The sequence below is a fragment of the Phyllostomus discolor genome, chromosome X, assembly GCF_004126475.2.
Source record: "Phyllostomus discolor isolate MPI-MPIP mPhyDis1 chromosome X, mPhyDis1.pri.v3, whole genome shotgun sequence".
Lineage (NCBI taxonomy): Eukaryota > Metazoa > Chordata > Mammalia > Chiroptera > Phyllostomidae > Phyllostomus > Phyllostomus discolor.
In genome coordinates, this window is record NC_050198.1 from 25,371,318 (window position 1) to 25,388,385 (window position 17,068).

Genomic DNA, 17,068 nt, shown 5'->3' on the forward strand with positions numbered 1-17,068 from the left:
TACATAACACTGAGGAGAGAAATCAAGGAAGACACAAACAAATGGAAACATATACCGTGTTCATGGATGGGAAGAATTAATATCATCAAAATGTCCATAGTACCCAAAGCAATTTACACATTCAATGCAATACCTATTAAAGTACCAATGGCATATTTCACAGACATAGAACAAACACTTCAGCAATTTATATGGAACCATAAACGACCCCGAATAGCTGCTGCAATTTTGAGAAAGAAGAGTAAAGTAGGAGGGATCACAATACCTGACACTAAACTATACTACAAGGCCACTGTAATCAAAACTGCCCGGTACTGGCATAAAAACAGGCACATGGACCAATGGAACAGAACAGAGAGCCCAGAAATAAACCCAAGCCTCTATGGTCAATTAATATTTGACAAAGGAAGCAGCAACATAAAATGGAATAAAAATAGCCTCTTCAACAAATGGTGTTGGGAGAACTGGACAGCTACGTGCAAAAAAATGAAACTCAAGCACCAACTTACACCTTATACAAAAATAGATTCAAGGTGGATAAAAGACTTAAATATAAAGCGTGACACCATTAAAGTCCTAGAAGAGAACGTAGGTAGGAAAATCTCAGATATTTCACACAAAAACATTTTTACTGACTTGTCTCCTAGAGCAAGGGACATAAAGGAAAGAATAAACAAATGGGACCTCATCAAAATTAAAAGCTTTTGCACAGCTAAGGAAAACAGTATCAAAATAAAAAGAGAACCAACTGTATGGGAAAACATATTTGCCAATGATACCTCAGACAAGGGTTTAATCTCCAAAATATATAAAGAACTTACATGACTCCACTCTAAGAAGACAAGTAACCCAATTAAAAAATGGGCAAAGGACTTGAACAGACACTTCTCCAAGGAGGACATACAGAAAATCCAAAGACATATGAAACGATGCTCAATATCACTAGCCATCAGAGAGATGCAGATTAAAACCACAATGAGATACCACTTCACACCAGTCAGAATGGCCATCATAAACAAAGCAACAAACAACAAGTGTTGGAGAGGATGTGGAGAAAGGGGGTCCCTAGTGCACTGTTGGTGGGACTGCAGACTGGTACAACCACTATGGAAAGCAGTTTGGAACTTCCTCAGAAAACTAAAAATGGATCTGCCTTTTGACCCAGCAATTCCACTGCTGGGACTCTATCCTAAGAATACTAAAACACCAATTCAAAAGAACCTATGCATCCCAATGTTCATAGCAGCACAATTTACAATAGCTAGGTGCTGGAAGCAACCTAGATGCCCATCAGTAAATGAATGGATCAAAAAACTATGGTACATTTACACAATGGAATTCTATGCAGCAGAAAGAAAGAAGGAGCTCCTACCCTATGCAACAGCGTGGATGGAGCTGGAAAACATTATGCTAAGTGAAACAAGCCAGGCAGTGAAAGACAAATACCACATGATATCACCTTTAACAGGAATCTAAACAACAAAACAAAACAAAACAAACTAGCAAAATATAACCAAAGACACTGAAATAGGGGATAGTCTGACAGTGACCAGAGGGGAGAGAAGAGAGAATTTCAGGGGGGAATGGGTAGGGTTTATAGGAACAAATTTGGAGGACACATGCACAAAAACTAGGGGTGGGGGGTATTGGGGGGGAAGCGGGGTGGGTTGGGTGGGTGGGCTGGAATGGGAGTAGGGGGGAGAAAACTGTACTTGAACAATGATTAAAATAAAAAAAAGAGAGTAAACAAAACAAAACAAAACAAACAAACAGAAGAACAAATCAATGCCCCAGGACTCATCGTTTTAATCAACCGAGAGATAGCCAATCTATCAGATGCACAGTTCAAAACAGTGATGATCAGGAAGTGCACAGAATTGGTTGATCTTGGGCACAAATTAGATGAAAAAATGCAGGTTACCATAAAAGAAATGAAGGAAAATGCACAGGAAACCAATAGTGATGGGAAGGAAACTGGGACTCGAAACAATAGAGTAGACCAGAAGGAAGAAAGAAACAACCAAACAGGAAAGAATGGAGAAATAAGAATTCAAAAAAAATGAGGAGAAGCTTAGGAACCTCCAGGACATCTTTAAACATTCCAACATCTGAATTATAGGGGTACCAGAAGGGGAAGAGGAAGAGCGACAGATTGAAAACTTATTTGAACAAATAATAAAGGAGAACTTCCCCATTCTGGCAAAAGAAATAGACTTCCAGGAAGTCCAGGAAGCTCAGAGAGTCCCAAAGAAGTTGGACCCAAGAAGAAACACACCAAGGCACATCATAATTACATTAGCCAAGGTAAAAATGAAGGAGAGAATCCTAGAAGCAGCAAGAGATAAGGGGACAGCAACCTACAAAGGAGTTCCCATCAGACTGTCAGCTGATTTCTCCAAAGAGACCTTACAGGCAAGAAGGGGCTGGAAAGAAGTATTCCAAGTCATGAAAGACAAGGACCTACATCCCAGATTGCTCTATCCAGCAAAGCTTTCATTTAGAATGGAAGGGCAGATAAAGTGCTTCTCAGATAAGGTCAAGTTAAAGGAGTTCATCATCATCAAGCCCTTATTTTATGAAATGTTAAAGGGACTTATCTAAGAAAAGATAAAAAAACATGTATAGTAAAAGGACAGCAAACTCACAATTATGAACAACCACACCTAAAGCAAAACCAAAAGAAACTAAGCAAACAACTAGAACAGGAACAGAACCACAGAAATGGAGATCACATGGAGGGTTAGCAACAGGGGAGTGGGAGGAGGAGAGAGGGGGAAAAGGTACAGAGAATAAGTAGCATAGATGGTAGGTTGAAAATAGATAGGGGGAGGGAAAGAATAGTATGGGAAATGTAGAAGCTAAAGAACTTATGACACATGGACATGAACTAAAGGGGGGATGTGGGTGGGAGAGGGTGTACAGGGTGAAGGGGAGTGAAGGGGGGAAATGGGACAACTGTAATAGCATAATGAATAAAATATATTTAAAACCCCCCCAAATCCTGACCTTTGAAGTTTATGTTATAGTATACAGAGCATCTTATAATACATACTTTTAAGCTTAAAAATAAAAACAAAAAGTTCCCAGTAATATTTTGTGGTGTGGCCATATATGGTGTAGTGATAGAGGAATAAAATGGGTTTTTACCAGCCACTCGGGATCTGAATGTTACTTCTTTTAGCTCAGTAAGAGCAGAGAAACTGTGTTAGGATTTAGGTCAACCGGGAGGGAAATTTGAAACAAGTTTAACATGTTATTGCTGAGGCAAGGGAAGAGATGACAGATTCAGGGACTCAAAACATATCAAAGGCATAGAATGATAAGCCTTGTCAAGCAAGATGAAATTTAACAAGGGTTAATAATGTAAGCATTTGTGTCCAAAAATTGATTTCTCATCTATAAGGTATGAAAAATGTTAAGTTGGTAGCAACGTATTTGAACAAAGCTTTTGGGTTTGGTTGATAGTATTGTTTCAAATCTTTCTTGTTAGTATTGCATGTCCACTGACATCCTAGAGACCAGTTCAATTTTCCAGCAAGACTTTACTGTTTCCCCTCAGCTGGGAATGCCTCCTTGTACCACCAAAGTCCTACTTAGGTCTCAAGGCACATACTGTCCAGTGGGTCTCTTCCTCATCATCACAATTAGAATCCCTTTCTTCCTCTACAGGTTTTGCAGCTTATTGAGTTCAGTTTTTTACAATGAACTGAATATCTTTAAAGGGCATAATTTCATCAATTGGGACCATATCCTATAAAACCATCATTATAATCAAAACAACGAACACATTTTCATTGTGTTCCAGGAATCACTCCAGGAGTGATCACTCCAGGAATTTCCTTATGGCCCTCTGTAATCTCTCCCACCCTCCCACAGAACCCAAGGCAATCTCTCAGTATAGATTAGTTTTGCATTTTATGCAATTTTATGTAAATGGAATCATATAGTTTGTTCTCCTTTTTGCCTGGAAATTCAGCATAGTGGTTTTGAATTTCATCCATATTGTTTTATGTATCAAGAGTTTATTCTTTTTAATAGCTGAACAGCATCCCATTGTATGAATATGTCATCATTTGTTTATCTATTTATCTGTTGATGAAAGCTTAAAAAAGCCATTCTAACAGGTATGTGGCCACTGAGTTTTGCTGCTGCATTTTTTCTTGGAAGTTCCTTTAAGTTCTTTTTAAAATCTGCTATGCCATTAAAATTCTTCCTGTTCTCTGAAGATAGTTTTCAAACTTATTACTGATTGTTAAAAACCTCCTAAAAACCATAGTTGTTTAAAAACTTTTGTCTCCTAATTCCAATATATGAAGTGAGTTTGGGTTTGCTTCTACTGTCATTTCAGTTGGGTCTCGGTCAGGTTTCACTTGTTTCCTTGTGTGCCTGGTTATTTTGACTTGCTGGTGGTCACTGCCCTTGAAAAAGTTTATGTGGGGGATTAGGGGGAGCTCTAAGATGAGGCCTAAGATAAAAGTGTTCTTGTGAGAGTATCTTTTTGTTTCTAACAGACAGTTGAAACTATTAGGGGAAATCTCAAATCAAGTGCATGGCTACAGTTTCCCTGGCTGTCCCAAGCTACGTGTCCCTGGGTGGACCAGTGGTCACAATTTTGCTCTTCCTTTGCTCTTGTCTTTTGCTTTGCTCACTGAAAAAGCAGGCTTCTCTACAGTCACCTGGTGCTGAAAGGCAAGTAGAGGCATGCTTACCTGCTTGCTCTTAACCTGGGGCATTCCCTTTTGCAGTCCTAACAATGTGGAAAGGATCTCTCCTAACAGATTGATTCTCTTACTTGTACAGCCTTTGGGTCTTAACCTTGGTCCTCTGGTAGAGAAGTTTTACAGTAATTGAAATGCTCTCCTGGCTAAATGGACCAATTTGGTACTTGAATTTTTATTGCTCTGATTAATGGCTTTCATAGAAAAAATTGGTCATTGAGTTCCCCAATACCTTTTCAGCTACTCAATGCTTTTAAGTTAATTTACAAAAGCATATCTTCTGCAGCACTTTTCATTTTATTCAGCAGGAGAATTGATTCAAATAACCTAGTTCTCCATTACAGGAAAGAGGGAAAGCAAAAACAAACTTGCTTTTTCTGCTGCCATTTCTCAGGATTGCTCCAGAGGATTCAGAGTTCCGTAGCAGTGAAACATGATTTATACAAATGATCTGACTAGGCAGAAGTGTGGAATCTACATAATTATTTTCAGTAAATGCTCATAATATACAGCAACATTCAAGAATACATTTTCTAAAATATAAATATCAGTAATACTATAACAACATCATCAGCATCATCAAAATGACTCTTCCTGCAAATGCTTAGACTTGTTTCTTGAAGATCAGACTGAAAGACAATTGCAAGTGGAAGGCTGCTACATACTCTAGCCAGGCTTACAAATCCTTGTGAAAAATGATGGCAGCTGAAGTTCTTATCAGCTCTAACATTCTAAATTTAAGACTACTTTTGGGAAACAGGATAGCTGAAAGAGGCAATCAAACCAAAGTGATTAACTGAGAAATCCCTTTAATTAGTGAGAAGAAGGCGTCAAAAAGGAGTTATAAATATCTGTGAGCTCAGTGCCTCTCATTTCTTTTAGGTAGGTTCAAGTATTTTGGGAGAAACTGGCACAATGCCTAATGGTTATTTTTTGTCACATGAAACAAAACTCAGACATAAAGTTATCTCTTTTGCACTAGATTTATGATAGACTGTCAAAGGACCAACAAAGGTAAAACTATCAACACTGTTCAAAAAATAGTTCAATGAAGCAAACTGTAATGATAGCAGAAACAGATTTACCAAAATACACAGTAATCTGTGACTCCTTCTCTCAGTTAAAACTAGTGTCTAAAAACTGTCTTTCACTTGCTTTCAAAGGTTAAACTTTCCAACAGACATACATTTAAAAACCTGGTAAGGTAAAGAACAAAGCATCTGACTACCTTTTTCTCCCATCAGTGAAACACATTTTATCTTAAAATACCCTGAGTGTTGCTGAATCAGGGAATTTGAATTTTTTTGCTGGTGGTGGGGTGGAATAGGGTGGTAAGAGCATGCAGAGGGGCAAAGAGAGGAACATTTAAAAAATGCAGTTCTAGCCTTGGCCAGCATGGCTTAGGTGGTTGGGTGTTGTCCCACAAACCAAAAGGTTGCAGGTTTGATTCCTAGTCAGGGCATGTGTGTAGGTTGTGGGCTTGGTCCCCCGCTGGGGCACGCATGAGAGGAAATCTATTAATGTTTCTCTCTCATATTGATGTTTCTCTCCTATCTTTCCCCTCTCTTCTCTCTCTCTAAAAAAAAAAAATCAGTAAGCATGTCCTCAGGTGAGGATAAAAAAATGCATTTCTAACGGGATTGAAACAGCATATAGTAGTGGTAGTAGTGGTGGGCTCTGCCATGATGTGACAGGGACTTGAGGCAAGTTACTTAAGCTCTCTCTAGACCCTCCTCTGTCCTGCTACATAAAACAAAGATCTCACAGTATAAGTAGGAACTCATTAGATGCTGAGGATTTAGAATTCCTTGATGACTAACTTGAATTTTGTTTAGCTAGTAAAGCAAAGAATAGATTAAACAGGTTTTATAACATAAAACAATAATATAAAGTTAAAAAATGGATGGGCAGGGTTTCATTTTTATTAAAAAGCAAAACAACAAAAACATACCATTCCTGAAGTTCAGGAGAAGGAATGAGACCTGCAGTTCCATTTTTGGAGTTTTCCAGTTTACCCTGCCACCAATTGTGATCATCCTTACTAATAATCTGGATAATGTCACCAACTCTGAATCGAATGCCAGCTTCTTTGCAGGGGATGAGGTCATCCTTGGCTGGATCATATTCAAATTGTGCTCTTACATAGATCTATAAAACAGGAGTTTGTAAGAAAGGATGCCATGGTGATATGAAAGAAAACAGCGCTAACCTAATAACTACACATCAACACTTACAGTACAAACAGGACATGAGATGGTAAAAACAAAAATGATGCATGGAAATACAACACACAAAACCACTGGAAACAATGTACTACTTTGGATGTGTACAGGTTTAAATCTTTGTTGTTTGTATTTGGAGGGAACATTTAAGATACTTGTTTTTGGCTTTTACTGTAACAGAATAGGCCTATAATTATAGAGATGTATGCTTACCATTGTAAAATCTGCATATGTTTAGTTGATGTTATGGATAAGTTGTCATGAACAAGTGTCAGCTTTTAAGCCACAAACACAAGCATTCAGGGTAGATTTTAACCCTAAAGCACCAAATGGTACAAAACTAGTAAGAATGCTGTGTTGGTACCTTGCTGTAACATGCCTACAAGACAACTGGTTGAGTGCCTACACACTGCTGATCAACTTAAATGTAACTCAAAGAATTTTAAAAAACATTTAAAAATAGTTTTATTTTTAAAAAAACAATTAGTCTTTACATTGGTATTTTGCTCTTTGTAGAGAAGAAAAATAAATGTGAATCTCAGCTTTGCCAATGTAATGCTTGAAATCAGCACAAATTCAAGGCTTTAAGTTTTATGATATATAAATGTAGTTAGTAAATATCATCAAATAAAACAGATTAACATATAAGGGGTTATCATATGGTAGCATTTTATGAATTACTGGATTTCTAAACATTTTAAAATAAGGTGGTAGGTATAGAATGCTGTATTACTTATGCAGTCAATACTAAATGGTGGGTAAATCCTATCAGGGCGAACTTACACAAATTTTAACTCTAAGTCAGATTATTTTTAATGCCACATTTCATGAAAAAGCCCACAAAAATTCTATCTCTTGAAATTAAATTTGAATATTAATGTTTAAGTCACTGTAAAACCAACCTGAAGGTTTTGGGACTACTGTGTAAATTATTCTATTTAATTTTGTTTTCAGGAATCCAGCCTATAAAATTAACAAGTCTCTGCATTTGAACCTAAAATCCATACTTTGAAGGAGCTGGCACATTGAAAGTTACTTGCCAGTGTTAGGCAGCACTTAACTTTTCATGTTTGAGTTAACAGAGGCATACAAGGATGTAAAGCCAATATATCTACGTTCTTATTTTTGTTGTAAATGCAAATTAAGAAGCCTTCAAATCTCAAAAAATTATTGCTGAAAAATACTCACCAGCATGTACATTTTAGTTATTCTTAGAATTCTAAGAATTTTGTATGCTTTCAAATTTTTTCTACCCCAGAGGCAGGCCCTTAAGACCCACAAAAGGCTGAATTCTTAATCATCAACACAATTATCAGGTTGAAATTACAATAACCATCACAGCTACAAAGATGTAGGGAAAAATCTTTATAGAGAATTAGTCATGTTTAATGTGTTAAAATGAAATGGTACAAGCTTTCAATGCTCAAATGTTATGGTCCAAAATGCAGACATTATGGGATGGAAAGGGTTAATAAAGGATTGGCTATTAGCAGCTCAGTTTAGAGAAGTTTCTATAGAGGATAACTATTCACCTGTCGTCCTTTTGGTTGGGTAGTTGATGGCAAGTCCTGTAGAATAAAGCCAACCCAGGAGAAAAATTTTCATTTACTTGTTAAGAGTACAAGGTAATTTGTGTGTTCTGTTACAATATGGTTAAAAAATGAGCTAGATTTAAGTTGTAAAGAGATAATATACATCATTCCATTTCTCAGAAATGTTGAGTTATAAAAAAAAAAATCAAACCCAGGCCATTTAGCAGCAAGCTGAAGAAAGCAGGTAAGTTTAAGCAGAGAGAAAATGTGTTCTTGAGAAACAACTCAGCATCTTCAACACAAAAGCCACTGCGAGTGAAACAGCCCTATTTAAAAAAAAAATCAAAAACCAAACCAAAAAGAGCTGTTGCCCTTTTCAACTTTGTCACTGCAACCTTTTAGATTTTGAAAAATTTGATGGCTATATGGATTTTCACCATCTTAGAAGTATTAAATGTTAACTGTTATGAATGAATTCCTTTATGGCCTATTTTGAAGTTGAAAATAAAAGTCATAGGAATTTTCTTCCATAATTTCACTTACTGATATCATTCCATTTGAGATGATCACTAAATTATTTAAAATTTTATCTGATAGAAAAAGTTGATATATTTTCAAAGGGCAAATTAACAGTTAGAAAAAAGTGATACTGCTGCCATTATTAGAACTCTCAGTAATTTTAACAGCAATACCAGCAACTTAGAGAAGATTGTTACCCCCAAATATTGCATACTTGCACCTGTAAGTGCTTCTGTTTGTTTAAATAAACTAAAAACAGTTCTTTTATATTTCAAAATGGATAGTTCTAAAAAAATACATTTCCAAATTTAAGTAAAATATAAAGTACTTTGTGTTAAAGATGTGATAATAGCGTGGCTTAAGTGCAGTTTGAAGCCAGTTCCTTTTGCTTTCATATCCAGGCAAGGCTTATAATTCACAAAAATATGTGCACGTACCACAAAAACAGAGGGCACACCAATTCGTAAACTTAGATAGCGGAAACTAAAACATGTTGCTGATATCACTCAGAAAAGACAACTACAAAGCCCAAGACCCAAATGCCTACTCTGCAAACTCTGTACATTTATTTATCTTTCTCAAAATAAAAAGATATTTAGAGACTTCCAAAATTTCCATTTACATCCTTTGCATAAGTTTGAGCAAAGTCATAAATACTTGTGGGGTGACACAGAAATATTTTGAGAATGACCAAAGCAGTCTTGAACTATGTGTCTTTACATGTAACTAATGGAAAGGATTTATTGAGAAGAAAATGCTGAAAACAGATTTTCCAGAAGTAAACTGCATTGTAGCTGTAGTAGCCTTGTATATTGGCAGAAGACAATATTTCACTGAACACATGTAACTAGAACACTCATGGCAGGTGGCACCAACAAAATTGTCACACTTTGCCGTGTGAAGCTCGAGTTCTTACCGAAACAGAATTGTTAGTGCTGCTATGACCATTAGCTGGGGACTGTCTGGAAGTGGAGGGGGAATCTCTCTGAAATAAGACACAAGGTTCATTAACACAGAACACCAGCATAGAAACAGAGATATTCACATCAACAGTTACAACCACAATCTGACAACCATTTCCTTTGAGGTTTTAGCTGCACAGGTGCCATACTGACTTATTTGCATGTTTTTAGAGAAAGTAAGAAAAAAACTTTGCCATTTAAAGATTCACATACTGTAAGTGATGACCGTGCCATTCATTAACAATTTCTTTCCTATCTCCAACATCCTCTAATCTTTGCTTTCTTTAAATGAGACCCAGAAGAGGGACTTGATATTAAAATCTGATCTAGTGCTGTAAAATGACAAGTATTACTATAAAATCATTGTGCAGAAGATCTCAATTGCCTAACTTTATAAAACAATAGGTTTAAAAAGTATTTAGTAATTTTTAGGTACCTCAATGTAAAAATTACTGAATGACTTCATTAGAAGTGAAACTAATCTAAAAAAAAGAAAGACTTCTCATATTGTAATCACCTTGAGATTGTTCTAAGACAAATATTACAAATAAGGGTAAAAACAGATATACACTAGAGAAGAAACCTTTATTCTTGAGATAATTTTAGCAGATTGATTAAACAGCAATCTTGAGCCTCTCAAAGCATTACACTTCCAGCAAAGATCCCAGGAGCCAGAGCCCTAGTACGTCAACTGCACTCTCCGTATTATTTGACATAATCAAAATCCTTTCCAGGTTCCATTCCCTTATTGCCCAAATCAATTTTAATGATAAGACCAAGGAGAAGAAGAAAGAAGGTGTTTTTAAAATTTTTGGTTTAGTAGAGTTCTTTGAAATATTCATGCCTGCTCGAAAGACATGTTCCCTGCCCCCACACCTGAAGATTTAAAAAAAAAATTCTGGAACTCATTAGCCTTTTAATAATGGGATCCTTTAGATGAGCCTTCTCAAGTGTTAATGAGCAGACTGATCTCTAGGTACCACTGCAAGAGATTCCAGTCAGCAGGGCCAGGGGGATGCTGATACAAGTAGCCAGAGAGCATTCCTTTGGGAAGTACTGTCCCAGCTGGGAGTGGGGCTGGGAGGGGAATATCATTTTTCATATTATTCAGAGGTAAAGAAGGCAAGGGGGGAGCTTTTTTCTTACTCAACAATGTAGAATTTACATGTTTAGTACTGTTTCCACCCCCAAACTAGGTCAACTACTTAAAAACTCAAGAGAAAATTACGTTTATATTAATAACTAACAGTACCTTCTGGTTACTTAGTACCCCCACCCTGGGAAAAGACAAAAATCATCATGTTTACTAAATTTCTTCAATGATGAGAAATGGTATGAAGACCATCTGTGATTTTAGAATATTAAAATGCTTTACATAAAATGTATGTGTGATAGTCTCTCTTTCCCAGCAAGGTTTGTGTTCTAGGCAACAAATTTCAAAACTACAAATCCTGGAGCAGAAACAGTTCTCCATTTCCTTTTACAACATAGTATTATTTGAAGTTCCATAAAAAGCCACCAAGAGGAGCTCAAGACCTGATATAAACAGAAACCCCAATTGTCATGGCTCTAAAATATACTTAACAAAAACTACAAATTCTTATATATCTCTTTAATAAGTTGAGAAAACACAGCCTGATTTTTCTTGTGAGATTCATAACATTGCTAGAGAATGAAGAAGCATTATAATTTCTCCCTCAACTTTTAAGTACAAATTCCATTTTCTAGATGAGTTCCAATAAGTTACTTGTCAGTATTTAAAATTAATATAGAAAATGTGTATTTCATACTGATGTACACATACTTGGAAGATGTACATGAAATAATAGGCTCCAAAAAATAATATTCCAGCTGACTGTGCAATGACTGAAGGATGATACCATTTATGCCAGTTTGCATTTCCAAATATAAAAGAATATATCCTTGAATCTCATTTAATAACCAACATAAAACTGAATAATATAGATTGAAAAAGTGACAATTTCTATAGGATAAGCCTATATTATAAGAAAGAAACTTTGATGTATTACTCTACAGAACTTATTTATGAATCATGTAACGTTCCAAGTTTGAACAACTTCACAAAATATTGCAAAAAGCCTATATTCCTCTCATAATGTCAGCTATCAATTCCTCATAGACTTAACATCCATCTAGAGATGTGTCACAATTATTTAAATGACTCTATCTTGATAGAAACAGATTGCTTCTCAGATTCTTAGAAAGAAGAACTATTTGATTTCTCAATAAGGGAAGTGAATGTACTTCCTGGAAATGTTATTGCAATTATAACCTTAATTTTTCCCCTCAGAGACTCTACTTGTTCTTTACTAAGGCTTATGTCATTAACTGTAGCTTCTCTATATTTTGTTTCAATTCTGGCCTGCAGAAGTTAAAGTGCTAAGGAGGTCCCCATAGAAGTAGGGCTGAGTAGGTGAATGGGACCTACTCTGTTCCGTTATCTTTGTTGTAAAATTGGTGTGGCGGTGATCAACAGCACAGGCAGAAAACAATTTCCCAGAAAGCCAAAACATTCAGCCATGAGCAGACAGTTAGTTAAGAACCCAGAGGAGACAGAGTGTTTTGTTAAAGCTATTACCTCACAGGATGATGACTGAGTGCGGTAACTTGGCACGATCTTGAAGGTGATGCTCCCCCGCATTTCCCGCTGGAGGAAGAAAAGAAAGCTTACTTAACTAACAAATGTTGCACAAAAACCATGTAAGAAGCCATTGAAAGGTGTGAGGGCAATTAATGTAAACCCAGCTGAGAGCACCTGGGTCTAACAGGAAACTGTTATCACACAGAAACTGCTCACTGTAACAGTTAAATTGTTCCTGGGAGAAGCCCTGCAAAGTCAAGGCTGACTGCCTTGTTCATACAGCAGTGGTATAACACACCTTTGACATGTACCTTTTATAGACATGAATACAAAAAACTCTAAGTGGCATGTCTTTCAAAAGTGAATAGAAATTGACCTAGACATTAGAAGTAATTATATAAAAATATATTTGGTAGGCTATATTATGATGGTATACTACATAAAATTTACTTTTCATTTCATGATTTGACCTTGTTTTTACAATAGTAAGTCTATGTGATTGTTTCACACTTAATAGATATTCATAACATAGGAGGAGGCTGCTATGTTGTGGTGGGAAGATCTGGGACCAGAAGTCCAAATATTTCTCTTTGCTTACCAGGGCCTGTCATTCTGCCCACTGTCCCCCTCCACCCCTAAAATCCAAAGCCTAATCTGAACACAGATTTTGGATATGTATGGTCAAATGGCCTGGTCTACTATAACTTTCCTCCCCTCTCTGTTGTAGAGAAACCCAATACAGCTGGCTATGACTCAGCTAGACAGGAAAGAGGTTTTTGACATTGCTGATGTCAGCAGAGTTGAGGTCAGTGAGAAACTAGTTGAAAGGTATGCATGCATGGCTGGGAAGGTTTCTTTCTTTTAAAAAATATCTTATTTTTTATTTAAAGATTTAATACATTTAAAAAAGATTTTATTTGCTTATTTTTAGAGAGGGGGGAAGGGGGAAAGAAAGAAAAACATCAATGTATGGTTACCTCTTGCACACCCTCTACTGGGGACCTGGCCTGCAACCCAGGCATGTGCCCTGACTGGGAATTGAGCCGGTGACCCTTTGGTTCACTCAATCCACTGAGACACAGTAGCTAGGGGAAGGGAAGGTTTTCTTTAAATATCTGCTTGATAAAAAAATAGCAGATAAAGCATGAAAGGAGAGTGTTAAAGTCCACACTGCTAAGGATGGGCAAAATGTTTCCAAACTCTATTGCATGTAAATATTTTCCTTGTTGTCAGTGTTGATGAATGTTGTTTAAGTTCAAGTCCACACACATGGTGGTATCAGAGATAATCTGATTGCAAAAGAATACCCCTTATTAGTGCTTTAAAAAGAAAGCTAATAAACTGAAAGTCAACCTTACACAAAGAAAAATAAACTTTCATCTACTCACAAGCATTTTTTGCAGCTGTTCTACTGTTGGTTAGCCACACTGATGCCATTGATTTCTCGAATTTCATCACCAACATGAAGTGTACCTAAATTACACAAAATTATAAACATGAAATGATAGATACTTTTATAGTAATAAACTCCAAAGCTAGAAATGTAACTAATTCAAAAAAAACTAAGCTAAATATTGAAGGCCAATATTTCAGAAACAGGTACAAAGTTGGTCCATGTAGTAAACTTCAAAACAGATACATCTACTATGGAAGACACAGTTTTGAAGATGGTTGTGGAAATCTGCTAATTTTTCTGAGAGAGGCAGTGTGTATAGTGGTTTAAAAGCACAGCCTCTATCAGAGGTGTCAAACTCATTTTCACCGGCGGCCACATCAGCCTCATGGTTGCCTTCAAAGGGCCAAAATAATTTTAGGACTGTATAAATGTAACTACTCCTTAACTGTCAAGGAGTTGAAGTTGCATTCGGCCCTTTGAAGGCAACCACAAGGCTGATGTGGTCCAAGTGAAAATGAGTTTGACATCCCTGCTCTAGAACCAGCCTATCTGGGTAAAAATCCCAGCTTTCATCACTTACTGGCTTTAAGATCTTGGGTAAGTTACTGAAACTCTCCATGTCTCAGTTTTCACATTTATAAAGTGGAGGTGAAAACAGTACCTATCTCATAGGACTGTTGTGAGAATTAAATGAGTTTAATACATGTAGAGGGCTTAGAATGGTTCATAGCACATAGTAAGTACCATTTAAGTGTTTCCTCCTCCTATTATCTACCAAATATGATACAAAGGCTCTTGATTTTAAAAGAATTGTGATATAATACCTATGTAACACTAAACTTAGACATATGGCAATCTTTTAAAAATAAACTGGGGGGCATTTTAGCATCACGTAATACTTTACGTGGAAAAAGTGACCAAGAACCGTGCATAAATAGAATATTACATAGAATTTTGCCTCCTTATTATAAACTTGTGCACATTTACATACTGGCCTGACTTTATGAAAAGCTCACCGTGTCTTTTATAGGCATATCCTAAAATGCATATAAATAAAATCAGATGCTTGGATTTGCTTCAAAATAATCTAGGAGAGTGGGCAGTTGGGCAAGTACAGATGAAACCAGTGTGACCATGAATTAACAATAATTCTAGCTGGTTTATGGGTATGGTGGGTGATCAATGTACTAATCCCTTCACTTTTCGCTACTTGAACTCATTGCACTGTTCTCTCTACTCATGTTTGGAAATTAACATAATACCCCCAAACTCTGGGGACTTTTGCTCCCAATATGGCTGATTAGTCACTCAAAGAATTTCTCACAACTATATCCTGCTTAGGACACACCTCTTGAAGTGTTACTGGTCTCACAAAAGGAGTGCAAACCCCTAAGAACACTTCCTACTTCCATCCCTATTCTCCCCTTCACACAAAAGAACCCTGGTGTGCTTGATCCAAAGTGGTGGCAACTAAGGGTAGAATGAAATAGTGGGAAGGGTGAAGGGCTATAGTAGCAATGTCTGCTAGCTGGATTCTGAGCACTGGGCTAAGTTAGAAAAGCTGAGGCTGGGATGCTGTAGGAGGCCAAGACCCAGATCAGTGGCACTCTATGGCAACTGGCACAACAAGGAACAAACCCTCTCTGGAGGAAAGCATATCTAGTTTAGTCCCCATAGGACTTCCCTCAGTTAGACAAGCATGAGCTCAATAGTCAAAGATCACCAAACACACAATAAAGAAAACTACTATGTGAGTCATAAGAAACAGGAAAAACAGATTGAGATCCTCAAGGAGGATAAATATTGGAATGGTCAGATGCAGAATATAAAAGAGCTATGTATTAAATATTAGAACAAAATGCCTGGCTGGCGTAGCTCAGTGGACTGAGTGCGGGCTGTGAACCAAAGTGTCGCAGGTTCGATTCCCGGTCAGAACACATGCCTGGGTTGCAGGCCATGGCCCCCAGCAACCGCACATTGATGTCTCTCTCTATTTCTCTCTCTCTCTTTCTCCCTCCCTTCCCTCTCTAAAAAAAAAATAAATAAAATCTTAAAAAAAAGGAACAAAATAAAAGGACCCAGTTGCAAGGATGAGCATGCAACAAGAGATTATCAGGTGAGAACAGACAGATGTGAAAATAAAAATAAGAACAAATGTTTAGTACTTTCAGAAAAGAGAAATATAACTGGTGGTATAAGCCAATATGGCTGAAGACAGAGTTTCAGTGAGCTGGAAGATATAACTAGATAAATTATCTATACTGCACATCAGAGAAAAAAACAAAATAAGGAGAATAGGAAGGAAGAAATTAAAAAATAGGAAAAAAGATATTAAGTAACATGGAGGGAATGTTTAACATACTTCTACCTGGAGGTTAGAAAAAGAGAACAGAGGAAATGAAAAAGAGGCAATATTTGAAGAAATAATGGTTTGCAATTTTTCTTTTTAAAAAAATATTTATTTATTTTATTTTTAGAGAGAGGGGAAAGGAAGGAAAACAGGGAGAGAAATATCAATGTGTGGTTGCTTCTCTTGCACCCACTACTGGGGACCTGAACCACAACCAAGGCATGTGCCCTGACTAGGAATTGAACCGGAAACCCTTTGGTTTGCAGTCTGTGCTCAATCCACTGAGCTACACCAGCCAGGGTGGTTGCAATTTTTCTTTTTGTTTAAAAGACTTTATTTATTTAGTTTTAGATTTCTCAATATCATACAGTGGATGCCAGAACATAACAGAATGGTCATCAACCTAAACTTATGCTCTCAAAATAATGTTCAATACTGAGGCTGAAATAAATATTTAGAGATGAACACCACCTAAGAGGGTTTGTCAATAAGATACTAACAGTAAGGAACTTCTGAGGATGTACTTTAGAAGAAGGAAAATCTTCCCCCAACGATGGTTGGAAATAAAAGGATGAAAGAAGACATGTTACCAAAAACTAAACTAAAGCTGGAATAACAATATTAATATTAGATAAATAATTTTAACTAGAAAGTATTATTAAGGATAATGCTTACCAGGTACTTCTATATACCTAATTATATGTAAATATACAAAGCTAAGATAAAGAGATATATAGGTAGAAGTAAAAAAATTTTACTATGATAAT

At 36.6% G+C, this 17,068-nt stretch overlaps 1 protein-coding gene across 1 annotated transcript in view; it reads right to left on the reverse strand.

Moving 5' to 3' along the window:
- CASK (calcium/calmodulin dependent serine protein kinase) overlaps positions 1 to 17,068 on the reverse strand; it is a 441,363-nt gene that overhangs the window by 36,302 nt on the left and 387,993 nt on the right. Inside the window, 6 exon segments of the mRNA XM_028522590.2 lie at positions 6,670 to 6,866; positions 8,473 to 8,508; positions 9,908 to 9,976; positions 12,553 to 12,621; positions 13,944 to 13,972; positions 13,975 to 14,028. Coding sequence (XP_028378391.1) covers positions 6,670 to 6,866; positions 8,473 to 8,508; positions 9,908 to 9,976; positions 12,553 to 12,621; positions 13,944 to 13,972; positions 13,975 to 14,028 — 454 coding nt within the window.